Raw genomic sequence first — 12,561 nt, forward strand, 5'->3', positions numbered from 1 at the left:
AAGGTCCTTGGTTCAATCCCTGGCCGATACAAAACAACTTTAATTTAAAAAAGTACCAGAAAAGTGTAAGGTTTGAGAAATAAAACACCACAAAGTCTTTTACAAACATAATATTTATTACACAATTTCTATCCTACTACAGAATCACTTGCGAAAGCCAGCAATGTTATAAACATTTAGCCCTGCATAGACGTGCAACGACTACTTCTTAGCTCCAACAGCTCCAAACGGCCTCCAAATGCTTGACAGCTCCAAATGCTTAACACAGCTCCAAATGCTCCAACAGCCTCCAAATGCTTCAACGGCCTCCAAATGCTCCAACAGCCTCCGAATGCTTAGGACAGCTCCAAATGCTCCAAATGGCTCCAACAGCTCCAAATGCTCCAAAAGGCTCCAAATGCTACAACAGCCTCCAAATGCTACAAAGGCTCCAAATGCTCGAAATGGCTCCAACAGCTCCAAAAGGCTCCAAATGCTTCAAAAGGCTCCAATTGCTCCAACAGCTCCATCTCAATTGGTTCCAACTGATTCCAATTACTTTTCTTATCGAACTTGGCATGATCACTAACATGTCTTTATTAGTATACATTTTGACTGGCAGTGGTAACGTATTTTGCACCTTTAAGTTATAAGTTTTATTTAGAAATCAGATTTAGATAAATGGTAGATACCATTTGGAAAGAAAATATATTAATTTCTCTTCAAGTTTATACACATACATTTAATATAAGCCATTATTGTATGTAGCCAGCTTCCTTCAGTTCTTTGAGTATGAAGGATATTTCTTTAATGTTCGAATAGTTTCCTGCACAAAGCGATCCATGTAGTAGTCGTAGCCTGTCAACCAATATGTTAGGATCTTCCCATGAGGTATAATCAATCTCTTCTGCTGCGTTCATCATCCTTGCATGTTTATAATAAATATTATTATCTCTGGTGTCTATCGTTTCAACACCAACCACGAGGTCACTTTCGTCATCGTGCCAGTGATTATCACAAGCTTGATCAGGATAAATTATTTTATTACGACGTTTCCATCGTTTTGGTCTCAAACCACCATCACAGTCTTCGCTCTTGCATGCTTTTGGTGCTTCAGCACAGTACTCAATCATGTCAGCCTTAGATGTGTCAGCACAGTCTTTGTTCATGCCAGCTTCTGATGTGTCACCACAGTCTTCAATCATGTCAGCATCACAAACTTGATCAGGGTAATTTATTTTATTACGCCGTTTCCGTCGTTTTGGTCTCAGACCGCCATCACAGTCTTCGATCTTGCCTGCTTTAGGTGCTTCAGTACAGTACTCAATCATGTCAGCCTCAGATGTGTCACCACAATCTTCAATCATGCCCGCTTCAGATGATCCATCAAAGTCTTCGACCTTGTAAGCTTCAGGTGGTTCTCCATCTTTCACATTTACATGGAAATAACTAGATATTGGATTAAATATATTTTCATTTCTAATGTGGTTACAACTTCCTTCGTTTGTTTTAAATTTTAAATTATTATCTTGATCTAGATCAGTAATTTTAGCATTAGCTTTTTCGCCTTCGTTCCTCTTCCGCGATGTTGTAGCCCAGTCTTCGTTATCTTTATTCATCTTATTTGTACAGGTTTTGTAATGTCTATCCAAGTAATATCTTCTACCAAAGGATTTCTGACACTGACTGCAATGAAATGGTTTTTGACAAGGACCCAAATTACACTCGCTTCTCTCATGTCGTTTAGCATTCTTTCTCAAGGTAAACACCTTGCTACAGTATCTACAGTGATGGCGTTTTGATACAGCTTCAGACATCGGACCAGGGTACATGTTAGCTTCTACGACTAATGGCAGATGCAAACTAAGAGTTTTAAATTAGATATATTACTTAAATAGAATTTTTTAATTATTTCATCAGCGAGAATTAATTTATCTCATTCAAAGGTACTTGTTGCAAGTAGTTCTGCTTTTCAACAAGAGATGTCGCCACATGTTACTTGCAGGTAAATAATATTTAGTTCTTTTATGCGGGATGCGGGATGCTCACTAACGATCGCAATAGAACGATGACTTCGCTAGACTCCAAGGAGAAGGAAGTTCGTCCATCCTGTTAGTGCTTCTTAGATTTCTCAGAGATAATTTGACTGAGTAATGAAAATTTTTTTTTAAATTTCCACATGATAAAAATATTACAAGTGATGATTAAGTAGCAGAAGTTCACTAATTATATGCAACCTTGAATAAAAAATTACATGCTTCATTAAGTTAAAAAAATCCTTCATACAGAGATAAATTCCTCATCAGTAACCAGAAGCACTCGGAGAAAACCATCAGATGTCTAGTCAGGAATAATCAGAAGCACCCAGAGAAAACCATCAAAATATTGTCAAGAATATTTTGATGGTTTTCTCTGGGATAATAATATTTATTATAAACATGCAAGGATGATGAACGCAGCAGAAGAGACTGATTATACCTCATGGGAAGATCCTAACATATTGGTTGACAGGCTACGACTACTACATGGATCGCTTTGTGCAGGAAACTATTCGAACATTAAAGAAATATCCTTCATACTCAAAGAACTGAAGGAAGCTGGCTACATACAATAATGGCTTATATTAAATGTAAGGTCACTGATGGTAATATGGCCATGTTAAGCTTTGTTTAATTTTATTTTATCTAGTTTTCGGGAAATCCCCATAAGTGTTTGATGGACATAATATCTACAGTTTTTCTTGTCAAAAACCATTAACAAAACATTTTTTAATACATGTCATTATAAAATAACTGAAAAATAATAAATACATGTATTTGGGCCATATTAAAAGCATGTGATGTTAATATGGCCAATGATTTATAGGAAGCTAAAAATAAGGTTTATTAGCACAAATCATAAATGAATTGTATTTCTGATGAATATTAAATAATATTTACTTATACATACATAAGAATAAACAGCAAATATATTTTTTAAAACATATAAAATACAGTTTTATTATTTTTTGATAATGAAAGTCAGATTGTAGATAAAATATTAAATTAACAAGGAACATATTGGTCTCTTTCAAAATATTCACACTATAATAAACATTTCGGGCAAATAAAAAACTCTTTGTGATCTTTGGTGAGGCCAACACATTCTTCATGGACATATATTTCACAAACTCCGCACAGTCTCATATCCTTCACTTCATCATTGCAACAAATTGCACAGTACCAACTCTCAGACTTCTTTGAAGCAGTCATCTGGCGAACAGACTTTGTATTATATTTTTTGCTGTTTCCACTGTTCTTGCTGCTATCTAACTTTACATCCTTGTTATCTTCAAATAAAGATTTATTCAGTACAACACCCCTGTTGTTTATAGCAGGTTTCATAACCCGTGTGGTTTTCCGTTTTTTCTTTGGTGTAGGTAGCATTTCTCCAATGGAACCACGCCTGGACAGATTTGCAGTACTTTCGGGAATATGCAAACTATCAGAGTAATCTGAAGAACTTAAAGGTTGTGCCAAGTCTCCTGTGATATCTGAATCAGATGATGAACTGGTGCTGTGTCTAGAACCAAGCTGGCTAACATTTGTCTGTAGACCAGACGGACCTGCCAATGAATGGTCGTCATTGGCATTATGTTGTTCCTGCAACGCATAAGCGGTTACAGTTTCGTCTGCCATTTTTGTGTTAGGTGGCGGAAGCTCAGTAGCTATGCTGGGTGCAAAGGCCTCTTCTGGAATCACGAACGGATTGAAGGGGAAAATGCCAGTAGCCTTAAATCCACTTTTCATGTTTGCTTGTGTCATTAACTTTTCCCATGTTGGTGTAAAAACATCAGCAAAGTTCAATTTGGAAATGTCTTGCTGTTCTTTGTGCATATTAAAATAAAGGAGTGTGTGCTGATCCCAAAAAATCTCAAAACTTTGGAAACAACCTTTGTCTAAAGGCTGTAACTCATGAGTCGTGTTTGACGGAAGACAGTACAAAATAATTTCATTCTGTTCTGCAACTTCACATATGCTGTAGTCTAAATGTGACTTAGCCCCATCAAAAATCAGAAGACAAGGCCCACTTGGCTTGAACCTAGAGAAGTGATTCAGGAAGGACACAAAAGATTCGGTTGTCATGCTACCTTTTCGAGTCATTATTGTTGTTGAACCTGTAGGTAAATTTTTTTCCCAAGCTGGATTTTTTCTTAATCCAGGGAATAGGATCATTGGGGGAATGACATTTCCAGTAGCATTTCCACAGGCTACAACAGTAACACTCTCGCCACGTTCCTTTGCAACAATATGGACGCGCTTTGACCCCTTTTTCGCCAAAACCTCTGGATCTTTGTGCAGTTGTAACCTACAACCCTTCTCATCCATGTTGAATATTTTTTCATGGAAGTTTAAAAACTTGTTCTCAGCAAGGACATTCTGCAATTTTTCAAAATGGTCTCCAACTATGAATTTGTTAAGCTTTTGAGCTCGGGCAGGATTTAGCCTTTGAGCTTTTCGTTTGCTAATTTCAGGATTTCTGGCCAAAAAGCCATTCAACCAGTAGCGACCTGCAGTTTCTTTAGTGAACCGGTGAGTTATCCCATTTTCACGGCAGTATTTAAAAACATTTAACTTGAGCATCTTTGATGTGAGTGGATAACCAACATCTGCTAGACGAATTATTCTCCTGCTAAGTTCCCTCTCTTCCTCAGTTTTGAGTGTTGCCTTACAACCCAATTTTTATTTAACATCTTGGTTATTGGAAAGATAACGGCGAAGGGTTCGCCTAGGCACGACATACCTTTTACTTGCTGCATTAACAGATAGGTTGCCAAGTCTTACAGCATCTACTGCCTTGCTGAGTCCATCTTGTGTCCAACTACCCCGCTTCTTTTGTGGATTGAAGGGATTCATTTCTGAAACAAAAAACAAATAATTAACATTAGTTACAATTTAATTATAAGTTATTATTTTTGGCGCTATAATTAATGTATCGTGATATTTTTTATGTAATTTAATTAATTTTTATATAGAATTATTGAAAATATAATATCCAGTGTGCTCTTTCAATAAATATTTTCCTGCAAAACAAGTTTCATGATATTTTCACTTCATTACATTTTTACATATTATTCTTAAAAATATATTTTCCATTGTGCACTTTAATAAATATTTTCCGGCAAAAATGCACCAGACAAAAACAATTTAAATATACCCAGTGATGGCATCTGAGGAGTTTTTTTTAAGTTGTCATTTTAGGTAGGTATCCTGTGTGAGGTACACATTTTTCTGTAATTTTTATTACTTGTCTCTGTAAAGGTATATATTAATTACAGTAATAAATAAACTCGTAATAAATAATAAAATCACATACACTAATAACAATTTACCTACGAGGGGACATACAGTATGTATAAACCATTTCATTCACAAAAGGTTGCTAATATGGCCAACTGCAGCTAATATGGCCACATGGTTGGCCATATCAACAACCTGGGTGACATTTCAAAAAGTCGATTATAGTTTTTAAATGGTTGAAGGTAATAAATCTTTTTAAAATACATTTAAATAAGCATAGAAATCTACGCACTGAGACATCAAATTTCTGACAATATCTAGTAGTACACTATTAAAACAAAATATAAACTTACCGGAGTAAAATAAGAAGAGTTCTCTGCTCGCAGCAAAAACCCATGAAAATGGCGCCTCCCTGGTGGTGTGCGTGCTGCCCGGACCCGGCAAATCTGTGAGCTCTCGACAATGGTGTTCCGAAGAACATGCCAGCACATTCTATCGGTATCCGCACGAACTACGTCAATGGCAGCCAAATGGCCATATTACCAACATGGCCATATTACCATCAGGGACCTTATGTGTATAAACTTGAAGAGAAATTAATATATTTTCTTTCCAAATGGTATCTACCATTTATCTAAATCTGATTTCTAAATAAAACTTATAACTTAAAGGTGAAAAATACGTTACCACTGCCAGTCAAAATGTATACTAATAAAGACATGTTAGTGATCATGCCAAGTTCGATAAGAAAAGTAATTGGAATCAGTTGGAACCAATTGAAGATGGAGCTGTTGGAGCAATTGGAGCCTTTTGAAGCATTTGGAGCCTTTTGGAGCTGTTGGAGCCATTTCGAGCATTTGGAGCCTTTGTAGCATTTGGAGGCTGTTGTAGCATTTGGAGCCTTTTGGAGCATTTGGAGCTGTTGGAGCCATTTGGAGCATTTGGAGCTGTCCTAAGCATTCGGAGGCTGTTGGAGCATTTGGAGGCTGTTGAAGCATTTGGAGGCTGTTGGAGCATTTGGAGCCTTTTGAAGCATTTGGAGCCTTTTGGAGCATTTGGAGCTGTTGTAGCAATTGGAGCCTTTTGTAGCATTTGGAGCTGTTGAAGCTGTGTTAAGCATTTGGAGGCTGTTGGAGCATTTGCAGCCTTTTTGGAGCTTTTGGGGCCTTTTGAAGCATTTGGAATATTTTGGAGCATTTGGAGCCTTTTTAGAGCTGTTGGAGCTAAGAAGTAATCGTTGCACGTCTATGCAGGGCTAAATGTTTATAAGATTGCTGGCTTTCGCAAGTTTTTCTGTAGTAGGATAGAAATTGTGTAATAAATATTATATCTGTAAAAGACTTTGTGGTGTTTTATTTCTCGAACCTTACACTTTTCTGGTACTTTTTTAAAATTAAAGTTTTTTGTATCGGCCAGGGATTGAACCAAGGACCTTAGTCGATCTTATCAATCGGTATATAGATTACAAATTTATTTAATGAATTTTGAACTTTTTCCCAAATCTCTAGCATTACAATTACGAATTTCTAATATGGTGGTCTTGATGTCTGATAGGATGATGGTAGTAGAGGATTTTAAAGTCTCTTTAAGAATGTTGAACATGGTTTATTGGAATTATTTTTTTCTTCATAAAATTAAAATTATTGCATCGATCGAGGATCGAACTAAGGACTGGAGCGGATAGAATCGATATGTAAGTTAATGAGTGATTTATTTAATGAATTTTTGAATTTTTCCCGCTTTTCTAGCTACATTATTACATGATTTCAAGATGGCGGCCGAATTTAAAGATGGCGGGGGGGGGGGCACCTCCGTAATAAAAGATTACTGCACTGTAGCGGGTTAGAATAAAATTATCCAGATGGAAATGTACTCTATAATACAAGTACACACACAAGATGGCGTACTCCAGCAGGTGGTAGCTCCTGGTAGCATGTACTGAACATAAAATGTCGGATCCATGATGGTCGACAAGGACAAAATCAAAATTTCAAGGTCAAGGTCAAATTTCAAGGTCAAGGTCAAATTTCAAGGTCAAGGTCAAATTTCAAGGTCAAGGGCAAATTTCAAGGCCAAGGTCAAAGTTCAAGGTCAAGGTAAAATTTTAAGGTCAAGGTCAAAATTCAAGGTCAAGGTAAATTTCAAGGTCAAGGTCAAATTTCAAGGTCAAGGTTGGATTTCAAGGTCAAGGTCAAAGGTGTGGTGACCAGATAATTAAGCTAACATGGTATCAGCTCACTCTAGTGGACGAAAACAAGATGGTGACCTCCATCGGGTGATTTCAAGATGGCGGCCGTCACGAAAAGTGCAACGGTGGTTTTAAGGATTTTTTTATTGTTTAATTCGATTAGTTACTTTTTTTAATGATTTTTAAATTTTTTCCCGAATCTCTAGCATTAAATTACGGATTTTCAAGATGGCGGACATGACGTCATACTAGGTGAAGATATATATACTTTGACATAAGTGGTGGGGGCCAGTCTGCCAGCACCCACCACGAGGGAAGGATATGTCGCCATTTTTATTTATTTTTGCCCTCGTCAGGTTCGAACCGAGGACTCCGAGCTCCGTGTCGTAAATGATTGTTTTTTTTAATATTTTTCATTAAAATTTTATTAAGTGAATTTTTTTATAAATTATATTTTTTTTCATTAAAATCGGATAATAAATAAAAAAGTTAAAGATGGCGGGCGTAACGAAAATTGCAACGGTGACGTCATCATCCATGATGACGTCAGAGGCTTATCGTAGGCTGTAGACATGGATGCTTAAGCCTACATATGGACATTTCTAGCCGCCGGGATTTTTAAGGACTATAAACGGGAAATTTTCCCTCGAAACGGGAATTTTTCCCTCGAAAGGAGAAATTTTTGATTTGTGTAATTTTGTGAGATTTTTTGGCGGAATTTTTTTCCACAGAAATGGATTTTTGGCGATTTTTGAGGAATTTTGGGCAAATTTTGCCCAATTTTGGTGAATTTTGAGGGTCAAAGGTCAATGTCCTACTTGTCCCGTTACGCTTTGTGCCGTTACGCTCATCCAAGATGGCCGCCGTGACGTCACGATCCAATATGGCGGATCGGACACACAGCTCCACAGCCAGAAGCCAGGCGCAGGAGCCCCATTCCTATACTACTTTCCAAAATATGATTTCTTACAAAGATAGAGTTCTCGTAGTATTCTATTTTGTCCTACCAGTCGTATCCCACCAAAAACATCCTATCGTATCATGTGACAGATCGCATCCCTATGATGAGATCGTATTCCTGGGGCGAGATATTATACTTGTGACGTGATCGTATCTCTGTAATGAGATCGTGTCCTTAATGGATTGAGTGTTTGTACAAAATTTGTGTCCTTTTCGTTAAATGTGCGCGTTCAAGACTGTAGTTAGAACAGAAGATTCTATATTTATGCACCTCTTGGTCTTGTAATAAACTTAATTTTTTTTCATGATTTTTGGTCCTATAGTAAGCATTAAAACATGCTCAGTTATTTGTCCTATTTCTCTGTAATATTTTTTATTCACACTATAGGTCAGACAGTTCGTACACTTTGTCTTGCCTGCTTGAAATGTCTTTATATATGTATGTATATAAAGTATCGACGAAGAAGGCCTTGTGGTTCGGCTATACTTAGCCTATACGCTGAAAATTGTTAATTACTTGGACGAAATGTATGGCAAGTATCGAAAAAAGACCTCCTTGGTAGGCGTAGTGATATCGAGTAACACATTTATTCAGCTGGCAGGAGTCTTTGTTTCCAGTGAGGATGATTAATTAAATTAATATTTAAGAGCAAAAATTACCTTATTTGCATCGACAAAGGTTCTAACCAAGGACTGAAATCAATCGACTCAATCAGAAAATTAATACGTATTTTTTTATTAAATTTGGAATTTTTCATGATTTTCTAGCTAAATAATCACATATCTTATGATGGTGGTCAATATGTCATCATCAGCTTACTGGAGGCTGGTGGTAGATAAATTTAAGCCTCTTTTAGGACTTTCTACCATGTTTTTTTAATAAGAGTTTTTTACCTTAAACTATATTTTTGCATCGATCAAGTATCAAACCAAGGAAAAGAATCCATCAAATCAATCAGAAAACTAATGAGCTATTTTTTGATGAATTTGGGAAGGATTCCTGAATTTCTAGCAAAATTATTACATGTTTTGATGATGGTGGTCAATAGGTCATCATAGGCTTAATGGATGTTGGAAGTAGTGTATATAAAGTCTTTTTAAGGACTATCCACAATATTTTTTAGAATTAATCTATTATATAAGACTCCTTCAGACGAAAACAAGATGGCTGCTCTGATGTCTTAATCCGAGATGACGGTCTCCAGCAGACTAATACAAGATGGTGACTATGATGTCATAATACAAGATGGCGGTGTCAAGAAGATGAAAACCAGATTACGACTCTGATGCCATAAGTCAAGATGGCGGCTTCTAGCAGATGAATACAAAATAGTGACTCTTATGTAATCATCCAATATGGTGGCCTCCAGTAAACGAAAAACCATGGCGAAAATGACATCATAATAGCTGCCATAATATATACATTGATATTAGTGGTGGGAGGTCAGTCTGTCGGTAGCATCCACGGTGGAAAGATCAGTCGAAATTTTTATTTTTTCCTCATCGGGTTTGAACCGAGGACTCGGAGCTCTACGATGTAAGTTGGTTTTTTAATTTAAATTTTATTAAATGTGTATTTCAATAATTTTTATAAATGTAAAAATTTCCCCAATTTTTTATCATAATAATTACAGATTTTCGAGATTGCAAATTTTTCGTCATAATTTCAAAATGGCAAAATGTTTTCTTAATAAGAATTTAATTTAATTTTTTTACAAATTAAAAAATTTCTTCCCAAAATATTCTGATGAAAATTACAGATTTTCAAGATGGTGGCCATTATGAAAATTACAACATTTACATCATAATTCAACATAGTGGAAACAAATTAGCGGAAAAGTTTTATGCTAAAATTTTATTAATTACTTTTTATAAGTTTCAATTTTTTCCCAAACTTTCTGATGAAAAATATAGGTATTAAATATGGCGACCATACCGAAAATTGCAATGGTTACATCATTATCTAAAATGGCGGAAAATTTTAGTGTTCAAGATGGCGGAACTGTCTAGAAAACAAAATTGCCGAAGTGACAACATACTCTAAGATGGTGGATCCAAGATAACGGAATCAATAATGGCGGAATTCAAGATGGCAGCCTGGGTGAAGATTAAGGTCAAAGTTTAATGTCATCCTAGATGGACACCGTGATGTCACCATCCAAGATGACAGACACCGACACCAACACCACGCTCCGGCACCATGGCTCGGACCGGCTGTTATGTACTACTCTCAGTTATATGTGAATGCATTAAAGATTTAATAAAATATTAAAAAAACACACGAATAATTATTGTAGTATTATTAAAAAACTAGTTTAAAAATCATTGGAAAAAAATTCTGACGCTCAACTAACTAACTTTGCTGGCGCGACGCGATGTAAATAGAACATTTTTCTACTCGGAAAATTAATTGATTTGCGAATTTTGTCACGCTGATTTCACTGTTGTGTCAGACGTGATTGGCTAGAAATTTATTTTATTCGCCAAACTCTTGTGCTATTGCAACATTAAACGTAGCCTTGCCTACAACTGTTCCCGCTGACAACATATTAAGAGAATTCGACAGCGGGCCGAGGTGAGAGTAGCACCATCGTCGCAATAACAAGTTGACGTGGTGGTCAGTGTTCGAAAAGAACACTACGTGTGGCTTTGTTACCTTGATCCGGGGTGCGGTAGCGGGCGGCGAGGTCTGGGCCGGCAGAGCGGTGCAAGAGGCGCAGCCCCACGAACACCAGCAAGCCCGTCACGATGAAGGGCCAGTTCTGGCTCAGGAACGGCATGTGCGGCAGCATGTCGGCCACCATACCTGCGGCACCGTTCACATTCACTCACCCCCGATCAGTCCCCCTACAATTTGGCCACCATACCTGCGGCAACGCTCGACAACATGCAGCAAGAATTTTTAATTGGGTAAATTTGACTATTAACACAACAAAAAAAAACCTTTGCTAACTTAGCAAGTTCTTTTTTAATTTGCCATCTTTTCAAATAATTAGCTCAGTTAGCAAAGTAATTTTTGACGTGATAACGTCTTATAAATCGATGAAAGCCGGCTGCACGCACGAAAAATTGTCACGTTCCGCCTGAGCCGAGCGTGCAAGAACCGGCCAACCACCGTGCGAGAAAATCTTCTATAATATCAAACAGGTTAAGGCGGGCTTTTTAACTAATTGTTCGTGATTATATTTAAACAATTTATTTAAATTAAATTTGCAAAAATGTAAATAATATTAAAAAATTAAAAAGTATGCAATTTCATCAATGTTTTCTTATGACGTTATCACGTAAAATTATTGTCCGTAAAACGACTTTACAGACAACCCCCTTTTTTTACAGTACGTATGACTAGGCAAATTCCCCCGATTTAGAATTTTTTGCCGCATAAGACTTACAAATAATTTGTTTCCCTAAAAATATTTTAGTTTGATTTATTTTTTAATTGTTATTAACAGTAGGGTTATTTAAAATTGCTTAGCAAAAATTGTTAGTCAAAGTATCTAATAATTTGATGCAAGGTGGGGATTTTAAACATTTGAGAAAATGTCTTAACTCGAAACTGTGACACTTTTTGAATTTTTGTTTTAGGTTTCAGGTGTTAATTTACTGGCCTAACAACTGTTCTCAGCTTGACGCTGAGTTTTGGATACCCTGTATATGTAACAGGCCTAAGCTGACCAATTTACAGTTCTCTTTTAAAATAGCTAAAGAAAAGACGGAGATGAAGGAATGCGGATCATTCTGCATTGACTCGAGATCTATGAATAATAGTAAGTTTCTCCACCACCATACACTTTCATTTGTTTAATGTAACTGTCAACAGCTTTCACCGAACAGACAGTCTTAGATCTAGATCGCAGCCTTTCGTGGCCAGAGTCCACGTCTGATTCTTGGCTTCCGGGTTCGAAGCTTCGTCCGTGGAAACGTTGATGTGCCCGACGTTTCGACATACCTTGTTGCAGACATCTTCGAGGTGGTCAACAACCTGCCTCTCAAGACAGCTGCAACAACGCAGCATATTTATGACCCGAAAGACAACATTCTGTCACATAAGTCTTACTTATCGATACTAATACAAATATTATCTATATTTTACAAGTTATAATTACTAATGGGTCATCTTCGAAAAAAGAATATAGGTACACACTTACAACAGCT

The 12,561-nt window shown here is 36.7% G+C and overlaps 1 protein-coding gene across 4 annotated transcripts in view; it reads right to left on the reverse strand.

Moving 5' to 3' along the window:
* LOC134527359 (iodotyrosine deiodinase 1) overlaps positions 1-12,561 on the reverse strand; it is a 191,147-nt gene that overhangs the window by 89,033 nt on the left and 89,553 nt on the right. For all 4 annotated transcript variants that reach the window (XM_063359979.1, XM_063359980.1, XM_063359981.1 and 1 more), the window contains exon 2: positions 11,063-11,212. In XM_063359979.1, the coding sequence (XP_063216049.1) occupies positions 11,063-11,212 (150 nt within the window). The remainder of the gene's footprint in view (positions 1-11,062; positions 11,213-12,561) is intronic.

Source organism: Bacillus rossius, chromosome 1 (assembly GCF_032445375.1).
Source record: "Bacillus rossius redtenbacheri isolate Brsri chromosome 1, Brsri_v3, whole genome shotgun sequence".
NCBI classification, from domain to species: domain Eukaryota; kingdom Metazoa; phylum Arthropoda; class Insecta; order Phasmatodea; family Bacillidae; genus Bacillus; species Bacillus rossius.